We start from the raw sequence: 27695 nt of genomic DNA on the forward strand, positions 1-27695 counted from the left end.
ATGAAAAAAGGTCAAGTCCAACATACAGTGTAAATAATCAGTGTTTTTTTTTTTAATAAGTCGATTGTCAGCACAGCGATCGATATATAAAAAGTTACATACATGAGGGTGGCTCTAACAACCACGGATGCACACAGACCAGTAAGATCGAGCCAAATTAAATTGTTCAACTTGCTCGCCCTATAAACTTGAGGAGAGGGATCATTTAGGCTGGCTGAGGGACTCAAGAACTGTGACCCAGACGACTCTCACAAACACATTTTAAAATGCAGTGGGAGCTCCTGCCCCCGGTCGTGTTTCTCAGATGCGGTATAACAGGAGTGAAATGTGTTAATATTTACACCCAAATCAGTCCTCTTACACTTGCGATTGGAATGCAGAATAGTGCCCTAAAGGCCTGAGGCTCCGGGCTCCCTTACACACACGTCCTCATGATTCATCACAGAACAGCTGCATGTGCAAAAATATTGAGAACAAAATAATATATATATATGAAATCAGCCTCTTCACCACGAAAGTAATTCACACCTGTGCTCGGAGTCTCTCTCCCTCTCTTGGTAGTTCCTCCACACGACTGAGTCGAGGACAGTGTGGCCAAGACTCCAGAGCACTGTGAAAATGTCTCGTCTCTCTTGCACACACCGGGACACACACGCAGACTGAATAAAAGTCGGAGAGCCGATCAACTTGGCTCGACATCCTGGATCTTCATATACTAAACGTATCAAAGTATAAAAGCAGTAACTGGGCTTCCATAGGAACAGCTACAGTCAGACTGTTGGCATGGAAACCGGGAGCTGGCCCAATTGGGAACACTGTTTTCAGGAACAATTTGCTTCCCACTTGAACAGAGTGGCTCGTTGCAAACTCACTTTAAGAGATGACCAGTTATTGTATATTATTTTTAAAATATTTGTACGATGTATTGCATTTGCTATATGCTGACAGGTCAAAAAAAGAAAAAAAAAAGAAAAAAGAGGACATTTGGACAAGAAGACATTACCAAAACAACACAGGCAGAGCAGCAGTGTAAAAAGGGACATTTGAGATGAGACCAATGTTAAACCTATTCACAAAAAACAAGTAGTTTGTACAAGGATGTGTTTTTTTTTTTGTTTGATTTTTTTTTTTACAAATTTAAAAAAATTCCTCAATTTCCCTTGATCAATTCAGTCCTTCATTATACCAATCCTTCACGTTGTCTGTGATTAATAACTGACACAGTCTCTTTCTTTGCACTATTCCAACTGTTCACATCATTTACTACACCACCACCACCACGCTTGACTCTGTTGCTGGAATTGGTAGAGCTTCAAAACAAAATTCATTTTAATAAAAAAAATAAAAAATTGTTACATTACAAGAAAATACTGGTATATAGTAAAAGTATTTAAAATATTTTATCATGAAAAAAACAGTAGATAAAAAAAAAAAATCATAGTAGATATTCTCACGTAGAACCAATAGGCATCAGGAATATTGCCACTGCTGCATTTCTGGGTCCAACTCCCCAAAAAGCAGGTGGATGAAATAGTCTTCAGTCCTGCATCACCACAAGGGTCCACAACTCCGTGCTGGTGCTCACACGGTCACTCACTCACTCGTCCACTCACTCGTCCACTCACTCGTCCACTCCTCCTTCACATCCATATCTGTTTTCTCGCTCTTTTGCTCACACACTCCCACGTCCCTCTCGACGTCACTCTCGTCCCTCACAGGGACAAGTTAGACATGACCGCGTCCTGACCGCTCGAGCGCTTGTACCCGGACGACGAGCTGAAGTACGTCTCTCCGTCCGTGCTGATGTCGTCGTCGTCATCGTCCTCGCCCAAGTTGTTGAGGAGTGGGGCGGGGTTGCTCTTGCGTCTGTGGGGACGAATGCAGGAGCTGGTATGGTCAAGGTCATGCAATGTATTTACCGTTTCAGTACAGCTGATTGCAGATCTGTGATGTCTTTACTTCATCTCATTGTGCAGTGCTATGAGCTGACTCTAGATCAGTGATGGTGGAGTAATGTCTTTACCTCATCTCATTGAGCAGTGCTATGAGCTGACTCTAGATCAGTGATGGTGGAGTAATGTCTTTACCTCATCTCATTGCGCAGTGCTATGAGCTGACTCTAGATCAGTGATGGTGGAGTAATGTCTTTACCTCATCTCATTGCGCAGTGCTATGAGCTGACTCTAGATCAGTGATGGTGGAGTAATGTCTTTACCTCATCTCATTGAGCAGTGCTATGAGCTGACTCTAGATCAGTGATGGTGGAGTAATGTCTTTACCTCATCTCATTGCGCAGTGCTATGAGCTGACTCTAGATCAGTGATGATGGAGTAATGTCTTTACCTCATCTCATTGCGCAGTGCTATGAGCTGACTCTAGATCAGTGATGGTGGAGTAATGTCTTTACCTCATCTCATTGCGCAGTGCTATGAGCTGACTCTAGATCAGTGATGGTGGAGTAATGTCTTTACCTCATCTCATTGAGCAGTGCTATGAGCTGACTCTAGATCAGTGATGGTGGAGTAATGTCTTTACCTCATCTCATTGCGCAGTGCTATGAGCTGACTCTAGATCAGTGATGATGGAGTAATGTCTTTACCTCATCTCATTGCGCAGTGCTATGAGCTGACTCTAGATCAGTGATGGTGGAGTAATGTCTTTACCTCATCTCATTGCGCAGTGCTATGAGCTGACTCTAGATCAGTGATGGTGGAGTAATGTCTTTACCTCATCTCATTGCGCAGTGCTATGAGCTGACTCTAGATCAGTGATGGTGGAGTAATGTCTTTACCTCATCTCATTGCGCAGTGCTATGAGCTGACTCTAGATCAGTGATGGTGGAGTAATGTCTTTACCTCATCTCATTGCGCAGTGCTATGAGCTGACTCTAGATCAGTGATGGTGGAGTAATGTCTTTACCTCATCTCATTGCGCAGTGCTATGAGCTGACTCTAGATCAGTGATGGTGGAGTAATGTCTTTACCTCATCTCATTGCGGAGTGCTTTGAGCTGATTCTGAAGCTCCTCGTTTGCCTCCTGCTGCTCCTCCAGTTCTCTCTGCAGTTTCTTCTTGTTGTGCTCCAGTCGGTCAATCTCCTCCTCCGCTTCATCCATCTGTCTCTTTAGGGCCTTCAGACGCAGGTTTAGCTGCACACACACACACACACACACACACACACAGATACACTTGAAATGAACATGCTTAGTAAACATGAAGTGCAGTACATGATCACACGTATGAAAGGGCAGCCAGTGCAGCGATGAGCAGGTGGAATGTACAGGCAGGTTAGTCGGGTTCACCTGGTCCTTCTGGTCCTGGAGTGAGTGATGCTCTTCATCCATTTGCATCATCATCTCCTTCACTTTACGTTCTAACCTACGGTTCACCAGCTGCAGATTAGCACGGTCCCTGAAGAAGACAAAAAAAAAAAACCCACACACAAGTTGTTAACTATTTTAACCAACGTAATCAATTGTAGTTTATTGTTACATCTATAACATTCTATCTATAGTATGCTACTATGGCATCTATGGTATTTTGTTGTGGTATTCTATCTGTGGTTTACTCCATTATATCTATGGTTTCTATCATTATACCTATAACATTCTAGCTATGGCATTTCTTTAGAACATCTATGGTATTCCGTCTGTGGCGCTCTATGGTATTATTGGAGTGGTATTTAAGGTGGTGTTGGAGTGGCCAACCTCTCTTCTGCTTCCAGTCTCTCCTCCAGCTCCTGGATTCGGCTCTGCAGCTGTGCCACGTGCCCCTCTTTGCTGGACTTCTGGGAGCCCTCCAGATGAGCTATCCTACTTTTCATGTCCTTATTCTGGATGGACATGCATACGGTCAGCATTTGCTGGAGGCTAGCAGCAGCCTTCCTTAAAGTTCTTAATCTTAAGGCACATTGTTCAGTAACAATGAATGACTAAGTAACTCCAGAGAAACCCGAGTGAAACGGTATGCAGCTCTGGAAGAGAGAGGAATGCATGCCTGGAAACACCCATCATAAATATTTTAGTAAGTCAACAACCAGTCAAATATGATCCATGAATCGAGTGGGAGATGACGGTTACTACAAGGAAAACTGCAAAAGAGCAGATGAAGGGATTACTGAAGCAATGAGAGGGGGATGGATTCACACTCGTTTTACACAGAGCAGGGCCCGTTGCAGGGTTTGAGTGCCCTGTTATAAGGCAACGTGGCTAGCTCTGTTTCTGAAGATCGCAGATTGGAGATTAGTTTGAAATTCAACCTCACATATTCCTAGCTTGATAATCTGCTCTGGCTAAAAGCAGAAATGGATCAATCCAGGCGTGTTAGACTAGAACAGGACTTGAACTAGAACTGGAAAATAAGTCGTTTAAAAGTGCAAGAGGCATTCTGGTGATTTCCAGGGGAATTCATCGAGACTCTACAGCACGAAAGGGGCGTTTCGTCTTTACCTGTCTGTCCAGAGCAATCTTGTCACATTCCAAATCCTGCTTGCTAGCTCTCTCCTGTAGTAATTCATTCCTCAACTGCTCCACCTGTCTCTCACAAAACACACACACACACACACACACACACACACACACACACACACACACGCGCACACACTTATCAAACACGCGGCTTCACACGATCAGCAGGCACCACAGATGCCTGAACACCAGGCCTTCACACTACTAAATGTCAGACCTTTACACAGGAACCAACAACGAAAACACCAATACACCCATGTATTCTGCACCACAGAGCAGAGAGAGAGGGAAAAAAACCCCACCTCAGACAGGATCTCATTACCACACAGTCTCTTCGTTTCATATAATTACTGCGTATAACTGCTAGAACATTCTCAGCACTGTTTAAGTGGGGTTAAGCACAGAATTGCGGGTTCCAGGTGAGGCGATCCGATTTCAGTGAACCGCGCTCAAATTCTGGCTGAGCTACATTCTGCCTTGCCCCACCTGCTCTGGGAGAGGGCCCGGGGTTCAGCTGGACAGCCCAGGTCTGGGACAACAGCGCATGGAACGTGTACAGAACTTCAGTCATTTCACATGAGGACGCAGCTCCCAAGAAGTGAAGCTTATTCAGTGACTTCCCCGGAGAGAAAAAAAAACGCTTTAAAACTGTTTACTCCTCAAATTAGCCACAAATCCACCAATGCAACTGCTTATTTGAGTACGCATATACACTATGTTTATCAACAAACACTTCAGACTCCTTAGGGTGAGGTAAAAATTTACACTGCCAATTACACCGTGATGGCTTACAACAGCCCCAGCCCGCCGCCCGTTCCCGAGAGGCTGCCAGAAGGTTCTGCGATCCGTTGTAACGCTGCTTCACTATTGCCCTGGGAACCGTGCAGTGGGTGCTGTGTGTTGGCCTTTGTTGCCCTCTTCATTGAATGACAGGACGTGGGCTACCTGAATGTTTGTTTATGTTATTGTTTACTGCAAATGTGCCTGAAAATATTGTTTAGGCAACCAGATTTGCATGCATATTACATATACTGTATGTATATACAACACACACACACACACACACACACACACACACACGCACGGTTGTGAAGCAAACAAGTTAGATAAGGTCTGTGTGCATAGAACTGTCTGCAAATGCATGGAAATACAGCCAATATTAGGCTAATAGGTTCCATTAGCTGTATCCACTAATGGCAACACTGTGCCTCAATTAGGTTAAAGAGCAATAAAGAAGCAAAACCCTGCAGATGGAGTCACCAGCGCGTGTCGAACTGGACTCTGCCCTGGTCAGACAGGCGGAGGAGGAGAGGGAGACAGACAGAGAGGGAGGAGAGAGAGACAGACAGAGAGGGAGGAGAGGAGGGGAAATAATGGACGATATTTTACGCCAATTGGCACATGACAGCGAGGGAGAGTGTTGAGCAACGGGTGTGTGTGTGTGTGTGTGTGTGTGTGTGTGTGTGTGTGCTGCCCCTGCACTGTGGGGTGCCGATTCAGCAGAGCACACGCAAACACACGCGCATATACACACACACAGGGGGTTAGAGGGAGAAAGTGAAAGAGGACAGAGAGAGAGAGAGAGAGAGAGAGAGAGAGAGAGAAAAAACATGGAAGAAGGACGGGGTGGGGTGGTATTGCTCTCCTTTAGACAGCCACCAGTGCACCTGGTGCCTCCACTCGCTGGTGTTGCCATCCTGATGCCCCCACCCTTTAAAAACCCTCCAACCTGTCTGTAACAATCTCCACTCACCCCCCCCCCAATACTCCTACCCCCTTATAATACCCTCACTCCTTCTGTAACACAACCCCCACCTTATTCCCACACACACACACACACACACACACACACACACACACACACACACACACACACACACACACACACACACACACACACACACACACACACACTCCCCATGGCCTTTCACAGCAGCACCATTGTGTCACAACTTTGGCTCCAAAAAAACCAAAAATGCAAGTAAAACAAAAACAAAACCACCCCCACCTCCTCCATGTTACTGCATTCCCATCTATCCATCAGCCGCCCAGACTGCGCACCTCTCTGGCTCTAAAAGCCTCCGCCCACAGGTGCAGCGGCGTGGATGACCCGGACGAGGTCACGAGCGCTGCTGAAACCAACAGACAGCGCAAAGCAAGGAAGTTGAAACGGAGCCAAGACTAAACATGTAAACAGGTTTTTTCTCACCCCGTGATGCACACCGCTAAGAATAAACCGCATGTTTAAAAAAACAACTTTTCGTAGCGTGTGCACACATGCGACTCCTACTTACCTACAAACTGACTGAACAGAACATGTCCCCAGGACTGGCCAAAGGACACAAACTTTATTCCTAATACACTCTGAATGGAAACCCGTCTCCAGCCGTGGGGGCCGGTGGGTAAAGTCTCCCAGAATGCACCACTAAACGTTTGCCCTGGCCTTCTGAAATGCTTCCCCTCTAAAGCGGAGTGAGACTGAACTCGGAGCGGCCACCGAGAGGAGAAGCCTGGCTGCATATTTGCATGTTTTGAGACATCTCGCAATCGCCGTCTGAAAATTATACGAGCCGCATAATACGGAGGGTCGGGCTGATGGGAGTCGACGATTACGCAACGATCCTCTTACGCGTCACCTCTTGGGTTTAACGTTCGGTTTTCAAAACCACGCGTACACGACGAGCGAGAGGAAAGGCTTGGTTGGAAGTGAGCCATGGCATGTGACAGGGGTGAGTGTGACACGATGACACGATGGTGCCGGCATGCAGACGCGTGCACGCAGCTTTTGAATCTAGTATGGAAGTATGTACTTCACTCTGCAGGAAGTCAGATGGAATGAGCTGTAGTGGAGAAGTGAAGGGTTAGATAGCGATGGCGTGCTGGGTGCGCTGGGTAACGATGCTGTGTTAGATGATGGGGAAGGAGATCAGGAGATCCAGCGTGCGGGCCTCACCTGCTCTCTGCCCCGGTCGATGCGGTCCATCAGGCGATCCCCGCTATGCTTCTCCTCCTCCAGGTCCAGCTCCAGCTGAGCGATCCGATCCTGTAAGATCACCACCACCATCATCATCATCACCATCATCATCTCCTAACCTATAACTGCACCATCTCTCAAAGCTAGGGGTGTTCAATCTTAACCGCCAAGGGCCGGCACAGCAGTTGATATTCCGACCAATCACACAGGAGCACACTTGTCTCCCCCGGACAGGTGGTCTTAGTGCAGCTGGACAGGTGCGTTCATCCATGTTAGGGATACCAAGCTTGCAGTCACCCAAGCCCTGGATGGCTTTAGGACAACTGTGATCGCTTAAGGAGAGAGCGAAGCCAGCTTCTTATCTTACAAAAACAGCTTTGTGGTCTTTGCCTAACTGCAGATGTATTAGTCATATTGGAATTGAGGCCATGTTAACAGTGAAGGACGTTCAAAAGGATAACGGCAGAAGAATGGTCTACACGGCAGACGCTGAAGAGCACAGCCAAGGTGACTGCAGGTTTGGATGTGTGTGTGTGTGTGTGGTGCTGTACCTCCAGGAGTTTGATCTGTCTGGCTTTGTCGCTGGTCTGGACTCTGGTGTCCACGTCCACCTCCAGCTCAAAGACCTTCTGCTCCAGGGCCTTGGCACGGATCTCCACCTCGTCCCTCTCACTCTTACACTGCCGCAGGTCCCCTTCCAGCTGAGCCAGCTACACACACACACACACACACACACACACACACACACACACACACACACACACACACACACACACACACACACACACACACACACACACACACACACACACACACACACACACACTTTAGACCATCATGTAATCACCACAAAACACGTCTTCATATCAAACGCTTCAAAAGTGTTCATTTGTGTGTGTGTGGCACAAGTGTGTGGCACCGTGTGTAACTGATCACCTGTAGCTGTGTGTGGTGTGTGAAGGGAGTGTGTGTGTGCGATGGTACACAAGCATGATAAAGGGTGTGTGTTTAGGGACTTCAGGCAGGACCTGAGGAGGCAGCAGTAGGAATGAGTGAGGTGTGTGTGTGTGTGTGAGAGAGAGAGAGAGAGAGAGAGAGAGAGAGAGAGAGAGAGAGAGAGAGAGAGAGAGAGTGAGTGTGTGTGTTCTGGGAGGATGAGGTGTCAGTGGGTCAACATGCAGACTCTCCACCTCACATCCTGCTCCTCCACCTACACACAGCTGTGCAGGAGATGGAGCTCCAACAGGAGGACTCCACTCCTTCACATATTTCCTTTCTCTATTGTACTCCTCTCTCTGTCTGTCTGCATGTCACTGTTGCTCACACACACACACACACACACACACACACACACACACACACACACACACACACACACACACACACACACACACACACACACACACACACACACACACACACACACGCTGGATGGAGTTGTTGTTATCCACAGCCAGCCTCTGAATGAGGGGACCTCCAGGCCTGTTAAAGGAGTCGTGGTTAAAGGACGAGTGGTTGTGAAGGAGGCTCGGTTCTCCTGGCACTCGTCATCGTCGGCTACGCACAATGCATGCTCGAGAAATCCGTTATGCATAATCTCAAACAAAAACATTCCACGCACGCCACAACCATGACAGGCTCAGCGAGGCTAACAGCAGACCATCAGCAGAGGTCAAGGGTCACTGGGCACGCAGAGAACAAAACTTGAAAGGGGTTAGATGTGCCCTTTGAAGAAAAAAAAAACCCACAAGACCACAAAATACAAAATGAACAAATGGTTGATTGGTGTATATCAGGACATGCAAGCACACAGGACTGTACACACACACACACACACACACACACACACACACACACACACACACACACACACACACACACACACACACGCGAGAGTGAATGTGCAGAAGAGGATGGGAAGCACATTTTGCATAACTACTTCTGTGTCACATGACCCATTTGAATAATTCTATACAAAACTCAGACGGGCCGTCTGCACCGTGCACATGTGCAGTGGCATTTGAGTTGTTTAAATGCTGCTGTTGCAGCCTCTTTCAAACCACTCAAAAACGTCAAAAACCATGAGTACATACTTAACATATAAATAAGCTGCTGAGCAGTACAGGCAGGGCTGATTATTCTCCATCACCGCAGTACTCATTACCATCAACAGCTAACTGCCCAACAGGCAGGTTTGCACACGCGCACACACACACACACACACACACACACACACACACACACACACACACACACACACACACACACACGCATGCCCACAGTCTAGACAACACACAGTCCAGACGACAGTTTAGCTCTGTTCCGCGACAAAGCAGTAAACACGTAAACATTTCTAGTGACGCCCACGCCTGGTGCTTCAGCAGGGAAAAAAAAAGGTCAAAAACATTAAAAAAAAAAAAATAAATAAATAAAAGACGAAAAATATAATATTTCCATGATTCCTGGTATGGTTGCTGTTGATGGGCAACATGGGAGGCGGGCGGAGCAGAGGACACACCCACCTCCTCCTGCAGGGCCCTGGCGGTCAGGCGGGACTTCTCCAGCTCCAGACCACCGTCCCGCAGCTGCCGCTGGAGGTCGGCCAGCTCTCGCCGGTTCTTCTCCTTGTACATGTCGATCTGCTCCTGCAGCTCCTGCGTGGAGCTCTGGGACGCCTCCACGATCTCGCTCATCTGCGCGAGCACACACACACACACACACACACACACACACACACACAGGTCAGGATATCCATCACACCGGAGACCTCGTGACGACAGGTAGCCGGGGCGAAGAGGCCATCGTCTTCCTCACCTCCTTCTGCAGCTTCTCCACGGTGCGGTCCAGCATCCTGCGCTCCTCCTCGATCTCATTCTTGGTGCTTTTGAACTGCTCCTTCTGACTCCTCTCCTCCCTCAGACGCTCCTCCAGCTCACGGTGCTCGTGAGTCATTCTGCTCAGGTTTCTCTGAGGAGCGAGAAAGAACAACAACAACAAAAATTTACGAAATAAATAAAATCGGAAAGGGACGGTTGCGGCCACGTCGGCTCAAATGCTTTTAGTCTGCAGGAGAGGTGAGGAGCTCAGGTCTGCAGAGAGGGGCCACTGGAGAAACGCCAAGACTGGTAAGAATTTTAAACACAAGCACTAAAACCACCAGGTAAATAACATATGGACGCTCAATGAATCTGGCTTCAAAACAGTAGAAGATTTGACTTGAACGATAAAACAGATACAGGAAAGAATAAACATAATGCTCCAACATTTGGCGATATGTCTGCTCAAAAACGCCCGAGCAGAGCAGGAGAACCATGGAACCGTGTTGTAGTCCAGCGTTCCAGGGGTCAGGCCCTCCCTCCTGTCCTGGAAGGCTGGCGGTGAACTCCCGTTGCATGGTGGGATTGCGTGCGGAGGGTTGCCCTAGCGAGCGGCGTGGCGGTGAAGCTCACCTGCACGTCCTCCAGGCGCGAGGCCAGGGCGCGGTTGGCCCTGCTGAGCTCCTCCTCCTGCTCGCGGACCTCAGCGAGCGACTCCTCCAAATGCCTCTTCTCTTTCTGCACATTTGATAGAAACACGTCAAGACCTTCAACCTGGGCAGATAGAAATGGATCTCCCCCCAGTATAGGAGTGAAGGTGTGTGTGTGTGTGTGTGTGTGTGTGTGCGTGTGTGTGCGCGTGTGTGTGTGCGTGTGTGTGTCACCTCCAGGCGGCCGGCGCGCTCCCCCAGCCTGTTCTCCTGCAGCTTGGCCTCGTCGATGATGCGGTTGAGTTTGGCCACCTCGTTCTCCAGTTCCTGGGCTCTCCTCCTCAAACGTTCCAGCTCCTGTGACAGTCGCCCCGCCTGGCCCTCCGCTGCGCCCCGTGCCACCTCCGCCTCCACCTTCTCCTTACACACCGATGCATTACTCTGTACACACACACACACACACACACACACACACACAAAGAGAAACAGAGCGATGCAGTGGAAAAGGTTAATAAATAACCTTCAAATACATTCTTCAAACAACAAATGGTTGCTAGGACCCGCTGTAGTTTAGTGAAGTAGGTAGGTCTATATGCTTAAAGATGTATTTATCACAAACTCAATGTGAATGAAGGACACACACACACACACACACACACACACACACACACACACACACACACACAGGAAAAGTTCCAAGCCTCCAGCCCTCTCTTCAAGCCTTGCTTTAAAACGACACAAACCTAGACAAAAGACAGCTAGAGAGCGAGGAGATTTAACTGACTGCTCCAGTCCATATAATCCTCACTGTCCATTTCAACTCAGTGGTTCGTGACCATTACAGTGGGCCCCACACGGATGCACCTGCCACATTTAAACTGGTTTGAAGCACTGCAAACAGTTGCCTGGAAACACAATCGACTTGCCCAATTAAGCACCGCACTCTGCCATGGGCTTTTTGTGTGTGTGTGTGTGTGCGCGCGTGTCTGTGAAACAAAATCGCAGCTAGGTGTTTCGAGGATGACCTCCACTGGCACTTGGTCGGCTCTCTGTGGAACACGCCGGAAGCTTCGCATTCTGGAAGCTTCCGAGTGCCTCTGCAGAAGCCCTATGGACGCACAAGAAATGTTTACATATGAGTCAAAGCTCAACGGCCCATGTCTGGTGCCCCGCGGAAGATAAACGGACACCCGTGACGTAGCGACAGGTGTCAAGACAAGAAGCCGCTCGCATCGTGAGCCTCAACGAGTTTGTGCGCAGTGAGGTTCGTGCTGAAACCAGCAGAGCCGGTTCGATAGACAGATATGCAGGCATGTCAAACAGGTCTGGCCATCTAGAGTCAGAAAATCTTATCACAATCTTCTCACCTGACAGTTTCACGACACCTGCGTTATTTTAGTCAGCACTGTACACAGAGCAACTTCATAAATGTATGAAAGGCAATCCTCAAATTAAGGTGTCGCTGTTGGCAGAGGAACAGAACATGACACCCTAGTCATTTCAGTGACCCGGTTCATTACAAACTATAGCGATGTAGCCCTAAACCAGGATACATCTGCCAGGACAGAAGAACACAAAGACAGCCTCCTCGAAACACGAAGCAGGCAGTGCTGCAGGTATGTTTACAGTTCAGACTTCAAAAGCACACCACGCAAACCGAACCCGAGGGCTGCAGGAACACTCCTTTGTGAGGAGTGCGTGTGTAGACGGAGAGGCAGCAGGTCTATTTAAGTCACAGCTGCACACGCAAACTGAACTTGGTACGAATAGAATGAAACTGAAAACATAAACCCCGTGAGTCTGACTGTATGTTGTGTGATTTAACACTGTTAGCAGCACAGACACTCAATAGTTGCAACGATTTGTCTGTTTTATTTACATGTCCAAAGTCCCTGCAGCCCCTCATCCAGTCTGTCCACTCTTTCTCTCTCTCTCTCTCTCACACACAACACAATGACCGATCATTAACCACCACACATCCTCAAACTCACCACAGCCCCGCCCACCAAACCGCAGAGGTCAAGAGTTAACAGGCAAAGAGCCTGTTAATGTGCACCTAGACACCAGCTATACATCGTTGAGATGGGAGAGAACATACCGTCCACACATTCTTCAGACGGGGCCTGCGTAACGACATCAGAACTGTTCGAGCGAGCAGGCAGGAACCATGAAGACTTTGAGGTACAATGAAACAAAACCAATTCAATATACTGGTTTTATAACCGTTTTATGCACTGTGGTGTTAATCTAGATGAAGGGACACAAACAATCTATGGACACCATGTTATCCTGCACTTAAAATAAGTGTATATACATAAATGATCAAGTTCCTCCCGTTACCTGTGTTTATTTTCCATGTGTGCGTGTGTTCTGACAGGGTTGTAGTTCAGTGTCTTTAAACGCTGACCTAACGTACTAGCAGAAAAGTTCACAAAGACAAAGCTCTTTTGTAAGTTGCTGTGTACAAAGGAATCTGTTAAACTGTAAAAAGCTGTCATGCTATTTTGACAAATTGCATCAGAAAAAAAAGGTCGCATCACACTGGTTACATTATACTACAGTATCAAAAGATCACTTGCATGAAAAAATTTTCCGAATGTAGAAGCTCTCATCAGCTACTCACTTATTTTGTCGATTTCCTAATCAAACACGGTTAAATATCAGTAAAGGGGTGAGACTCTTAGTTTGAAGGCCATTTCTAAAATGTGAGTGCCTCATTTCCAACCAAGTGAAGGCAGTAGGCCAAAGGAAGGATGCAGGTGAAATGGGACACAGCCTGGTACCTGCTTCACTGAACTGCTGCCTCCCACGAGCAAATGGCCAGTGAGAGATGCTCTGTATTGAAGGACTCCTACAAAAGTGAAAGCGCTTGAAAGAGAGAAAGAAAGGGAGAGAAAGAGAGAGAAGACCGAAAGAGAAAGAAAAAAGGGGACTGAAGAAGAAGGGAGAGACAGAACGGACGGAGGAGACAGAGAGGATAAACAAGACAGGACATTTTGTGCTCTGCCAATGTGAGTGTTTCTTTATTGGGCTCAGTAGGGAGAGCCAGTGGGACTGAATCGGTGGATCTGAAGGGCTCTCCACTTCTCTCTCACCTTTTCTACATCCACAGCACAGCATTAATCAGCATTGTGTGGACCGTGAGCTACACTCGAGCCCTTAATCAACATCACAGTCACTTTCTGATGGTTCTCTCAAATCAGAACAAAAACTCACTACATTCCCGAATGAATGAAACGTGGAGTCTCGAGACTCACCGATGATGTTCACAATATTCCCAAAACACAGGACAGACAAAGACACAAAATCTGGCTAAAGCTCAATATTCTACAGACACTGGCCTGATGTCCTCAATCATTTCACATGCACAAAGCACCTTTAAAAAGAGAAATATAGCAAGTCCCCTTCCAAGAAACATGGCATAGGCTCTTTACTGCATCATAAACAAAAGGAAATAATATTTAAAAATCACAGCTCTTTAACTGTAGCCTATTGTGGATTAGGCCGCATTAGAGCTCAAGTAATCCTATCCGACTCCAGTGAGGTCCGTGTTTTCTTCAAATGAAACAACTTGGATACTAAATACAGTACCAAACATGGGCCTGCAGCCTTGGACATGATAGCCCTCAGTGATCATTTCCTCACCGAACAAGAGGGAGACCGATATGGTGGCTACAAAGCCACATACAATGTCACTTAAAACGTCAAGTGCAGATTGTTCATGAACACGAGGCTGAGGAACAACACGTATTCTGACTGTGTCCAGTGTCCTACACAAACAACCTTGAGGCTTACTGATAAGTTTTGTCCCCCACCCCCACCCGATATTGCCACACAGTGTCTGAAAAGACTCGGTTAGCACAAAGCTAACGGCAACGGCCTCCCTGACTCAACCTTCAGAATGACCAACATGGCAGGATTTCCTGCTTGCTCAAAATTCCTGGACCCTTAGCCAGGGCCGTCTGTTCAAAACACCCCACCCCCCCTCCTTCAGTCACCATCTTCAGCTCCACGACGAGCCCAGGGACAGACCGAGGCCCGAGCCCGAGCCGCGGACCCTCCGAGGTGGGGGGAAACGTCATCGGGCCTCTCTCCCCCGTCCATGGCGGCGGCCCCCGGCTCTTTCATCCCGTCCCTCTTCACTTCAACAGCCCGACTGGAGAACAAAAGCCTCACACACGCTGAGGAGAGGGGGAGCGAGTGGGTGAGGAGGCCGGAGGAGAGAAACCAGTCCTGGAGATTAAGGGGCACCGCGCGAGAGGCACCGGCTCCCCTTCCTGCACGCCGGAGACTCCTGGAACCGGCCCGAGGGCCGCGGGGTGGGGTGTGTTGCTTGCTAATTGTACGCAAAAAAAAGGTGGTAATATGCAAATGAGCAGGGTAGGGAGTTGTAGGGAGGGAGGGTGTTGTCCAAATGACAAATCTTAAACATCAAGTCACATCCAGTGTTTAAATACATTACGAGGTCAAGGGGAAGGGAGGAGAGAACGTGGAGGTTTTTACAGCCAACCTGGGCACCATGGTTACACGTGTGGACGGCTCATGCGGTTTCATGCGTTCACACTCCAGGGGAGTTGAACATAAACTTGGGACATTTTGCGGCGCTTATGACCACTTAAAACATGGGATTACCACAAATCTTCCCTTGCTGTTCCTAACCGGATCCACTAGGGACTAGTCCAACACACATCAACCACAAATAAACTACAATATAAATGTGGATCGTATAAACCAAGTAAGCAGAGTAGACAAATGATCTTGACCAACGCCAGGCCTTCACACCGCTGCAGTCGCAGCTCAGTTACGCCGCTACAGAACGTCAGCCAAACGGGCCACGCGCGTCTCCACATGCCAAGTGCGACGGTAAGCCAAGCCTCCGTCACCCAGGCCAGCAGAGCCATCACTGGCCCCTTGATTAGTAACAGGACATCTTGACTTTTCTCCAAGTCCCTCCGAAAGCAAGCAAGACAAAAACAGGCAAAGCCTTATTTTATTTATTTTTTAACCTCTTAATCCACTGCTAGCCAGGTTGGCCTCTTGAGTATAAGGCGAGAACAAAAAGAAACAAAAGAAGTCGTCTTGGGCTTTCATCCTCCATTCTTCTCCTACGGGGTGACGGGGTGGGGCGGTGCATTATGGGAGATACTGGCCCTGCACCCACTTTGGCAGTGGGGACCCTCGCAGCTCCAGCCAGTGGAGGGCAACAACGGAATCTGGGCCATGGCTGTGATCTCCCCTCACCCCACTGTTACCCCAGGCCACGGGGTAACAATGAACACAACAGCAGCAGACCAGAAAGAGTCTCTTTGTAGCAACTTTCCTGATATGTTTTGAAAAATATATGCGAGGCAGTAGAACATTGCATATAGTCATATAACTGCTGTCATATAAAAGGTTCAAGATATGGAGGTAAACTTTTCTGTTCTGATCCAGTAGAACACTATAAACTACAGTTATGGGGGAGGGTAGTTTCTGATAAGAAGCAGATGGAACCACAGATTTCTGGAGTCTTGCTGAGTTCCTCTGCTCAAGATATAATGCTGTCTACTGATCCTCATTCTTAACAACACCTCCCCCCACAAAAATTGTATTGCCTCATGAGGCAGTCAGGAACAGTCTGGAACGGTCTGTACTATCATCAGCTGAGGAAACACACCACCTCCTGTGGGAGTCTCCTTTTTCCAAACAGGCCAGTCACCTCAGCCCCAGATCCGGATATCAGGCAAAACACACAAGCTAGCCCACCTCTGTGCTGCTCTTACGCAGGGACAGCAAGCAGCATCCACACACACACACACACACACACACACACACACACACACACACACACACACACACACACACACACACACACACACACACACACACACACAGCTACCCAATGTCATCACTTTTCTTACTGTCTTTACAGGTTTCTGCCTCCTCTCACAGATTTAATCAGTGGAAATACATAAAAATCTCAACTCAGTCCTCAACTGCCTGAGCCCTTCGTCAACACACCAACCCATTTATCGCCCCCGTGCCGTCCCCACACAAAACAGTTGATCCGAGACCAACCGAGAAGCGGCCCGAGCCAGCCAATGACGGCGAGAGACAGCAAAGAGAAAGGACAGAAAGCCCCAAAGCGAGTGTGAGGGGCCCGGGCCAGCCCTGCTCCCCATCAGCGCCTCGTTAGATTAGTGACGGCCTGCCACTGCAATTAGGCGACAGAGAAGCGATTCAGTTTTGCACGCCCCCGCGGTCAGCTCTGTGTGGGGCCACACAGAGACACAGGGTGGAGACGTTCAGTACCAGAGCTTCACACAGAGACACGGAGCGGACACGGCAGATCATTATTTTTTCATTCTCTCTCTCTCTCTCTCTCTCCCTCTCATTTTTTCTCTTTTCCTCCCTTTTACTTTTTCCTTTTTTTGTTCCCTCTCCTTTCCTCCCTCCCTCGAGCTCTGCTGTCTCCTGTTTTCTCCCTCTCTTTTGGAAACAAACAAACAAAATGTCAGTCATAATCATGGCCGTCATCTGGTAGATGTTAGTGAATGTGCTCAGGGTGTTGTAACAAAAACGACCACAATAAAGAGCAACAAACTCAACCACGTATCACGATATGCGCTCAGATTTGCCGTGGCGGGCATGAAAGCAGGCTCCAATCAGGCAACAATCACCCCCTGCACACAGGAAGTGCCTTTGTTGTGTAGAGGAAGTGAGCTCAGCCCTAAAACTTCTTCAGATGGAGGGGAGAGGAAGGCCCCGTCCAGAGAGCCCAGGACACGGAGGAATTCCGCCCTGCGCAAAACAGGACGTTTCCACACAGGCAGACGCCACCAGAGACCCTCTGCAATCTACCCCCCTTGTTCCATTTTCGTGGTGACACTCGTTGCCCCCCCCAACCACCCCTATACCCCCCCCCCCCCCCCCCCCCCCAACCACCCCTGCCCCATCACCACAACTTGCACTTCCCTCTGCCCTCTTCCATGACGACGCCTTCATGCCGGTCTCTCTTTTGTCTCAAGGCCTGGTATCATTCAGCAGAAAAGTGATTCACCACACACGCGTTATCAGACAGGATCTCCTCTACGGCGTCAGCACGGAGAGTCGAGTTCCCATGAAAAACGACGAGGAAGCAGATCGGCCGCTGCACAGTGGACTTTCCTGTTTGCTTGTCGTGTTTAGAGTTCGTCTTTGCTTTTATTTTTACCGCCTGCAGGTGAGCTACGAGGAAGTCGGCCACAATGAGGCGAACTTGCGTACGCAGTAGCAGAAGGTCCTTCGCGAGGAAGAAGATTCTCAGGAAGAGATACGGTCTAGCGCTCGGACACCGAGACGGAGACAGACGGGTGAAGGCACGCTACCTGCTTGGCTTCCTCCACCGATGTCCGCAGCGTGCGAAGCTCTTCTTCATACTCCTCCTTTAGCCTGTCCACCTCCTGGTCATGAGTAGACACCTCCTCCTTCAGAGCGCCTTTCAGAGCGGTCAGCTCCCGCTCCCGCCTCTTAAGCACCTCTTCCTGCTCCTCTTTGACCAGCAGCACCTCCTGCAAGTCCAGCTTCAGCTGCACGAGGTCCTGGGGGAGAGGCGGAGGAGTTCAGTGGTGTTGGGCAGGGTCGTAGTGCGGAGTAGTGTTGTGGTGCGGAGCAGGGAGCGCAGGTCACCTCCATCATGGACTCCTTCTCTGGGTCGGGCTGAGTGGAGTGTTTGGCCCCATCAAGCTCATCATGCATCTCCGAGAGCTGATCCTGCAGGTCCCGGATCTCGGTCTGATACTGCTCCCTCTCCATCTTCACCTGGAAGAGCCTGGTGTATGCACACACACCAACACACACACACACGCTCAGAACACCTGCACACTGTGTCATATCTGACTGAACTGAGCACTTGTGGTCTATTATCTCTTCATGGTCTCGCGGTCCTCACACCTGCTTCAACTGCAGGTAAGCCACCTGCAAGCCAGTCTACAGGAGTAATACTCAACAGACGAGCCATTATGGCAGACACACAGAGGTGATCCATTAGTGGAGAAAACTCCTCCTATCATGGGTCCAGCTGGCAGGGAGGACCTCCTCAAACTCAGCATAAAAACTGAATAGCTCACGATTCAGCATGTGACCTGCATGGGTCTGATTCAGCCACGGTTCCCAAGACTGTACAATGTATCGTTTGTTGATCATTATCACGATACTGGCCTTTTGAGCATTTCACATTTTAAGCCTTCTAATACAAGCCATTTTTGTTTGGTGTGCTTTGAGTGTCCCGACTGAAGTATTACTGAACCACAGCATTCACATAAGCCAAACATAAATTATATTGGGTGAAATGACCCAGGAACATTTTTCACATTTTTTAAAAACAGAAATGTAAACAGAAGCATCTCACTCCTCCAGCGTGGTGCGAAGGTCGGCCTCCGTCTTGGCCAGCTTGTCCCGCAGGGTCCTGCATTCCGCCTGGCTCAGGTCCAGCTCCTTCTGCAGGTCCTGCAGGCGGGTGCCGGTCCTCTCCTGGACTTCAGTCAGGCCCCGCTGTTTCTGGAAGGGTGAAGTATCACTCGCCTCATTATGTGCAAAACGTGACAACAGACACGATCTGACAACATTAGCGCGATTTAAACGTTTGACCGAGTGTATTCGGTCTGTCCGGGAATTTTCTTGGCTCGGCTGTCGCGACTGTTTAACATGATTACAACCTCTGAAGAGGGAACAGGGGTGGGAATTTAGATAAACACGGAGGATGAGTAGGGTTAGGGTTAGGATGCTTCAACCCTGACCCGAACCCTAGCCATGAGGTACCTTGTTCTGCTCCTCCAGCTGCCTTTTGAGATGCACGACCTCCTTATCCAGCTCGGCCTTCTGCTCCTGAAGTGCTTTGGCCTGGGCTGTGAAGTCTGGGGACTGACGATAAGAAGCAGAGACTAGCAAAAACCTTGACCCACCAAAACGTCATTGTTACAAAAACGGTCTAAATATGCAGCGTGGATTATGTACATGATGCATTTTGGATAATATTCTCCTCTTATTACGTCATATGTAGCACATAGTTCCAAAACAAACATTTTCCACTCCTCGGCAACTATCTAAACTAAAATAAATCGTGGAAACAAAAACATTCTTGGAAAAGGAGTCGGACGTTGAGATTTCTGGCAAGGTTTGCCCCCGTGTGTTTTCTGATTCTGCATGCACATGTTTAAACATTAGCTGGGGCGTCAGCATCGGCTGGGTAAACACGGGCCTCTGTCGGCGGACGGGCCCTGATAAGGGAGCCGCAGTCCCGGGGCCGGTGACCGAAGTGCTAAGGCGACTCACCTGGCTGTCACCTGGCGCACCGCCCGCTGCCCGAGACTTCAGAGTCTGGATTTTTTCAAACACCAGATTGACTTTCCGCTTGGTGGTGTCATCGCTGTCGTTGCTCCTGTGAAATGCAGCAGGACAATAGCTTGTGTAAACTTCAGCGCCAAGAAGCATGCTTACACGGATCAGGGCGTAATCTCTGCCGTTTGTCTGGAGGGGCAGTACAAAAGCTGAATTATTAGAAAGAGAGGGGGGGGGGGGGGGCAGACAGCTTAGCTTTGATGAGTCACCTCTTGACCGGCCTACCCCAATTACCTTGCCGCCTGCTGGCCGGACACGCACACCGAACGGGTCTGGAGCTGGGTCATGACAGGGTCCCCTCTGTGACCCTTACCCAGAGAGATGAACGCCCGAGCAGGTATCAACTTACACTCGTGGAGCTAAAAACCATGCTGTGCGTCCACATTCCAGTGGCCTAGCTGTTAAGTGACGGAAATCCTCAGCATGCCATACGTCTCACACACACACACACACACACACACACACACTCTGACTGGGGTTTCAGGAGGTTATTTGACTATGGTTTCATGACGCCACTGGATACGAAAGCTCTACCTCCTGACAGCACTGGGAGGCCAGTAGAGGTCCAGGCAGGCGCTGATGCCACCATGACCTTCTAACAGCTGAAGATCTCACACACACACACACACACACACACACACACACACACACACACACACACACTTCAAAGCACTGGTCAGTAATCTCCCCGCTTCATCTTCCTCTATGAAGCACATGAGGAACGTGGAGTGAGTGAGGGAGGGAGGAAAGGAGGGAGAAAGGGAGGGAGGAAAGAAGTGAAGGAGTGAGGACCTTGGGAAACGAAAGATATGAAGGAGGCCGAGTGTACGGTTAGACCAATCACAGATCAATCACAGGTGCAGGACAGCAGGATGAAGAATCACGCAGGATCAATCAAAGAGAAGGATGAGTGGGCCAGAAAACTGCCCCTCGTTAAGAACACAGCAGACCCCCTGATCCTGTGGATGGAGGTGCACTGTTCAAGCTCCAACCCACACCCGCCCACCCACACCCACACCCACACCCGCCCACCCACATCCACACCCACACCCACCCGCCCACCCACACCCACACCCACACCCGCCCACACCCACACCCACCCGCCCACCCACACCCCCACCCCCACCCACACCCCCACCCAAACCCACACCCAAACCCACACCCACACCCACACCCACACCCACCCACCCCCACACCCACACCCATTCCCTTAATTCCACAGCACGAGTCATTCAAGGAGTTGCCCCATAAGGTCCCATGATGTCTTCAGAAATATTGTACAGAACAGAAGATATGGATAACAAACCCTACGGATAACCAGATGGGAGATGGAGTCGGCATTATGGAGCTTTATGGAGCTACCCTCTCTCCACTGGTACTGAATCAGTCAGGACCCAGCATTTGACCCGCACTCCATCAAATACTAAGTACTTCTTAGGGTGATAAACAACAGATGAAAATCTGCCTCAAAGAATGCACGGGAGCATGCGTGTGTGCGTGTGTGTGTGTGTGTGTGTGTGTGTGTACATGAAACATGAGTGTTAATCAGCCGAATGTGCTGTCTCACTATGGAGCTGGGTAGCCTGGTTATATACTGTTATGACTGTGACTGGAACACTTTAACGTGATGCCACAATAACTACACCAACTACACTGAAATTCTAGAGGCACTACAGGAGCTGACCTCAGGATGTTGATGTTAACATCAAATATGGATGTTAATGAAAAGCACAATTTTCGGCCGGGGGGGACCCATCCTCCTCTGGCCGAAAATTGTGCTTTTCATTAACATCCATGGCACTTGTAAAGCTGCTTTGTGACAACAACTGTTGTAAGTGCTATATAAATGAAATTTGATTGATTGATTGATTGATTGATTGATTGATTGATTGATTGATTAAGTAACAACATTAAAGCGAAAAATTTGGCGATTTGAAACGAATATGATTGTTGTTCTTGAGGAGAACTCACCCATCTTTGAGGTAATTGAACAAGATTTGTTTGGCAGTTTCTTCATGTGTCTGTTGTGAGAGCTCTTGTGGCCCTTTCAGAAGATCAGGTGTTGTCTGTTCCAGAAAAGACAAACACAACCCACCAGTGAACAGCTGTGAAAGTCAGTATATTCCACAAAAAAATTCCACAAAAAAGATCAGACAGTGACAGAAACCCCTTTTGTATGATTTTTAGTGTGCCTTATGAGACATAAAATGTCCTCCAACAAAACCTTTTGCCACAGCCCAACCTGAAAAGTTCATTAACAAACATGGACAAATGTCCTACAAATAAGACACACGCAGAAACTGACCTTCCTCAGCCCACCGTCCATTTCTGATATGGCCGTCTTACTGCTGCATTGCGGAGCAGGTCTGGACAGGTACGTGGTAGCCACGCTGGTCATGGTTCTGGTGCTGGCTGCGATCGTCTCCACCTCGGGACTCTTGTCCTGTGCCGAGGGCCGACTCGGGGGCTTTTTGTAGCCCGTGATGGAAGCCGACGGCTTGGACAGCGTCCCCTGCGGCGACCCGGGCGCGCTGCTGGCGTCTCCGAACCTGGACCGGCGCCCGACGGCATTCGGCGGGGAGACGGGCGACTTCAGCTGGAGCTGCGAGGGCCGGAGCAGCCGCTCCCCGGACCGGCCCCGGTTGCGGCTCACCTCGTCCAGGTAGTTGGTGTCGCCCTCCAGGCCAAAGGGCAAGGCACTGTCCACGCTGCGCGAGCGCTTGCGGTCCTCCGGGTTGATGCGGTTCCGCCGGCCCGCCCGCCCCCTCCTGGGCTGGTTTTCCTTGCCATCGAACTTACTGATGAGTTCGTCCACGCCCGGTATGGGGCCGGTGTCGATGTCCCTTCCGGTACCCGGCTGGAAGGGGATGTAACGACGGTTTTGGTGGCGGTTGATGCTGTCGGCGTACAGGGCCTCCAGCTGCTCCTCCCTGGTGGGCGTGGCCGAGGACGTGGAGGAGTGGCGTGAGCGGGACAGGGCGGGGCCACTGGAATTGCTCCTGTGCAAGAGAAGGATGTCAGGCTCCCGCCGGCTACGTTCCAGGCTGGAGTTTGCGCTGCTTGTCGAGCTGGACGTGCGACAGAGGGAGTGGCTAGAGGCTGAAGAGGCCTGAGGGGCTGGCTGTCGCTGGGCAGGCTGGGGCGGGGCTTGAGGTGTGACGTGAGACAAGGGCGGGGACTTCACTCTGGACTGAAGTTGGACCTTGACTACAGGTGGGGCTTGGGTTTGAGGTTTTGCTAGAGGTTGAGTTTGAGTCTTAGGCTGGACTTTAGATGGGTATGTCTCAGAAAGTGTCCGTGGTGGTGGTTCAGGCACTTTGGGATGGTCAGGGCTGGGGGATCTGGTCGAAGCTCTGGGAATAGGCTTGGGCAGGGACCCAGGATGGAGACCTCGGCTCTCTGAGGGAGCACGAGGTGGGGCCTCGTGGACGCTGTCGAGGGTGTTGTTCTCTGGGTCGTATGGTTTGAGGATCTCGGGATGCTTCTGGAAATTTAGCAGTGCGGGATTCTTGTTTGGCTCTGCCTTTGTTGGCTGAGAGACGCCATTGTGAGGGGCTTCATGTCGTTTCTGATTGAGGGCTCGGTATTCTGCAAACGGATTATCAGATACGTTTTCCCTGGCTCCTTTGAAGTCATAATCCTGGTAGTTATCGATGAAGGACCCTTCAGAGTCAGCATACCCGTTATTGTGGCTTGGTGCTGCGTAAGGATTGGAAGCCCTGTCCTGGTTATTCAGAATCACGTAGGGGTGTCCGTCTATACCTTGGACCCTGATGCTGAGGCCATAGGTGCTGTTCGGGCCTTTCGCCCGGGAATGAGCTGGATAGCCCTGCTGTAGCCCTGGGCCAGGCAGGCCACTGACTTTATAGGACTCCATAGGAGACGTCAACGGAAAGATGCAAGTCTCTCTCTCTGGAAAAGGCTCACTTCTGCAAAAAAAAAAAAAAAAAAACGCATAAGCTCATTATGGGTCCTAAAATGGATGCCTTTAGATCCAAGTGACTTTTGTGCATGCTTAGAAATTCAAACTGCCACTAATGAGACCTTAAAGCCTTCTGCCTTCTGATTAGGCCATGCAGTTCATTTCCAACAATGAATGATGCGTGTGTGTGATCTACCCTAAAACCCATAAACTGGCAAGTCATTACAGCGGACATGAGCTAAACTAAATGTGTTGGTATAAATAAAGAGGTTATTAAAAGACAACAATTATTTATTGTGCTTTATGGAATTAGTCAAAGCGCTTTATGTAATTAGCCATTTAGCTAATGCCAAATACTACATTACAAACATGTGTAAAAAGAGCAGATGTTCCAAAACTGCAAGTGATGATTCATTCTACGTTTTTACGGTTTAAGTGAAGCACAAAGACCCAGATAAGTGCAGTGGGCCACAGGGGACATCGCAGATACACATGCAATTATGTAAATTGCATCTGAGCACAGGCAGTTTGACATGCAACACACACGTCTTATCGCAGTGATCTGCAATGCATTCTACACACTGCAGTGCTCACAGAGGTGTGGACCACAGTTGGGACCTCTGTGAAAATAATCCTGAGCTACAAAAAGCAAACAGTGGTGGCTGGACCTGGGGTCAGGAAGATAAGGACATGAAGACTAGGTGGGGGGGTGGGGGGGGCTTGGATTCGTCAACTCAAAGTTAAGGAAACATGAGAACATCTCTCTCACCCAGAGGGACCCAGCTGTCATAACATTAAAAACACGTTGCCTGTTTTCACAGCGAGTCAAAGACAGCCGCGCTGTAGACTGCACTGCCTCGAGGTCTTCGCTGACCTGTCGATCAGGAGTGAAGCGCAGTCACCTGCATGACAACCATTCATGTATCCTGTTACATCTCCGTCCGTCTAATAGAGACACTTTAATTAATGTGGCTGGGTGTGACAATGAACAGTGACACTGTGGTTGGCAAACACAAAGCAGTACCTATCACTCCTCCCCAGGCATCAGAGCTGCAAAAAGGCCTTTATCTGCTTCCTGCCGTCCCCCCCATACTGATAACACAGCCCAATAAACTCTATTCTCACACAGCTTCTCCTCAAACACAGGAGGACGGACGGAAGTGGGTTTGGGCTGGAGTAAAGGGTTCTGGAGCGTGGGGACACAGGCTCCAACAAAGTGCTTACCGCGACAATGGCACCGTGGTCGGCCTCACCGAGCGAACGGTTGGCGAACGGAGATGCGTGAGGGAGTGAGGGGGTGAGGGGAGCGGAGGAGGTTCGGCTGCACCCATAAAAGAGGAGAAAAGGGCAACGATGGGGGAGTTAAACTGAGACATCTCCCCCTCATGCTCAAGAAAGGAAAGAACATCACTACAAAGAGAAAAGGAAGAAAAAAAAAAAAGACAATACTTTCTTTCAGTCTCAGTGTCAGTATGTAGCCAGCACACAGAGACTCAGGGGGGCTGCTGGTGTAGATCGTTTCCCTTCATTGTGTCGTATGGAAGTGCAGCAGTCGTAGCCTCTGGCTGAGAGGAAGGGTGCAGACCAGGGACTCGTGCCAAACAGCCCAGGTTCCCCCCCCCCCCCCCCCCCCCCCCACCAGCAGTGTGCTACATGGTAGCATTCCTTCATGGGTTTTCCAGAGGCCGTGTGCCACTGACAGTGCCAGAGGGCTAACCTCCTGATCTAAACCGCCTAGCTATGCCTAGCCTCACCCTGGCTTAACTGCTGTTGATACCAACACCAGAGTCATCATGTGAAACACCGGCGACGCCGTTAGATTGGTCCTCACTCTGTCCGACACTGAGCACCTGTTCTGCTCAAGGCCGACAAATAGCACCGCAAGACGACCTCAGATCGTGCCCTTTATTTCAGTTTTTATTTATTCTCTTATGGCTACACATCTTGCTCCTTCTGCATAAACACCAAATGCACATCAGGACTAGCCTAACACATTTAATACAAACTAAGAGTCTTGCTTGTCCAGTAAGACAGAGTCCTATTACAACTGCCCAATCCAGTGGAGGGAGAGAAGAGAAATGGAAGGTCTGAGCCTCCGTAAGGGATTAACACAGACCACAAGAGGTGCATGTCCAGCACCAAAACAGGCATTAACTTCAGGCTGGATTAGGTCTCTAATCTGCATTCACATGAAAAGGTTTAGAGCAGCAAGAAACAAGGCTTTTTAAACAAGACATTATATATATTATATACATTATATATATATATATATATATATATATATATATATATATATATATATATATATATATATATATATATATATACACACACATACATACATATACACATATGTATGTATAAATCTGGAACATTTTGTACATCACTAGAGAACTGGAAACATGTACTTGGCTACAGTTTTGAAAATCTCTATATCTCTGTACTCATCTGGAATATATTATATACATACATTATATATATATATATATATATATATATATATATATATATATATATATATATATATATATATATTTCAGATGAGTAACTACAGATATATAGATAGTTCCCAGCTTTCTAGCGATGTACACAATGTTCCAGATGTTTTTTTTTTACTACAACAATGTTGTACAAGATCATGTCAACTTGTACTGCACAAAACACACAAACTTTACAAACGCACAAAACACGCAGGCACATTATAGCGAGTTTTTACACGTTATCACGACGCAGACAGCTGTATTCAACACGTTCAGGACATCATTTACACATCTTAACAACAGATCATTTAGATATTTTTAGAGGACAGCATTTTGAAGTACACATAAACATGACTAACTCCAAAACTGTAAATAAAAACGTTTGAATGATTAACTATAGCCAACTAGTTACAGGTGCTACACTGTCAACTCACCTACATGATATCCATTTGATTAACCAGCTTTTTCCCCCAAATAAAAGTGTCCTTCAAGAACACATCATGGATGTTTTCATGTCGTTATTCATAAGGTTTACCATTTCACTATTGATCACTCTTTATTTAAACTTTAAACTAGTTAAACGACTAGGTCTCTGCAAGGGTGGCACGTAAAGCGACTGCAGTTCCCACGCTCCACTCCTGTTCCTCAGAAACGACTAAAAGTCATTAAAACACTCACAAGTGTGAAAAACTCTTACCGTTTGGCTAGCGATTAAAACACGCGGAGTACGCGCTTGCTGTTCGATCAGGTTGGAGTAATAACCTTGATAAGAAAACAAACGTCCATGCTCCAATGGGTTTTTCAAAGTCACTTTTTGCAGGTTTTTTTGTTTTCAGTGCAGTTTTACTTTAACTCAGAGCTGCGCAGCAGGCTAAGCCCCGCCCCTAAACGCGTACCATGCCCCGCCCCCTTGAGTCTTTTTGTTTGACGTTCCTGTTCCTGACAGACCCGTTATCGGCTGGGGAACTGTTCCTGTTTCATTTTATTATTGTACTGAATTACATTACTTCATTTAACATGAAGTACGCGAAC

General features: G+C 48.6%; 1 protein-coding gene across 2 annotated transcripts; it reads right to left on the reverse strand.

Moving 5' to 3' along the window:
- Positions 1-27518, reverse strand: cgnl1 (cingulin-like 1). 2 transcript variants are annotated; one of them, XM_076997308.1, is made up of 19 exons: positions 27361-27518; positions 22567-24190; positions 22233-22327; positions 20196-20301; positions 19683-19784; positions 19273-19421; positions 18552-18693; positions 18251-18463; positions 11139-11345; positions 10888-10992; positions 10253-10405; positions 9961-10131; positions 7990-8148; positions 7418-7507; positions 4447-4530; positions 3706-3830; positions 3301-3409; positions 2984-3147; positions 1-1866 (listed from the first exon to the last, which is right to left on the reverse strand). In XM_076997308.1, the coding sequence occupies exons 2-19, from the start codon at positions 24136-24138 to the stop codon at positions 1713-1715; spliced, it is 3900 nt and encodes a 1299-aa protein (XP_076853423.1). In that variant the 5' UTR covers positions 24139-24190; positions 27361-27518; the 3' UTR covers positions 1-1712. The 2 variants fall into 2 exon arrangements, with proteins under 2 accessions (XP_076853423.1, XP_076853425.1); XM_076997310.1 differs by lacking the exon at positions 4447-4530.
- Positions 27519-27695: the final 177 nt, after the last annotated feature.

Source organism: Brachyhypopomus gauderio, chromosome 1 (genome assembly GCF_052324685.1).
Source record: "Brachyhypopomus gauderio isolate BG-103 chromosome 1, BGAUD_0.2, whole genome shotgun sequence".
NCBI classification, from domain to species: domain Eukaryota; kingdom Metazoa; phylum Chordata; class Actinopteri; order Gymnotiformes; family Hypopomidae; genus Brachyhypopomus; species Brachyhypopomus gauderio.

Coding starts and splice junctions, on each gene's coding strand:
- cgnl1 (XM_076997308.1), bottom strand. CDS start 24,138: ATGGAGTCCTATAAAGTCAGTGGCCTGCCTGGCCCAGGGCTACAGCAG. Junction 10,132..10,252: donor TGGAGAAGCTGCAGAAGGAG/GTGAGGAAGACG, acceptor GTGCTCGCGCAG/ATGAGCGAGATCGTGGAGGC. Junction 8,149..9,960: donor CCAGGGCCCTGCAGGAGGAG/GTGGGTGTGTCC, acceptor GTGTGTGTGTAG/CTGGCTCAGCTGGAAGGGGA.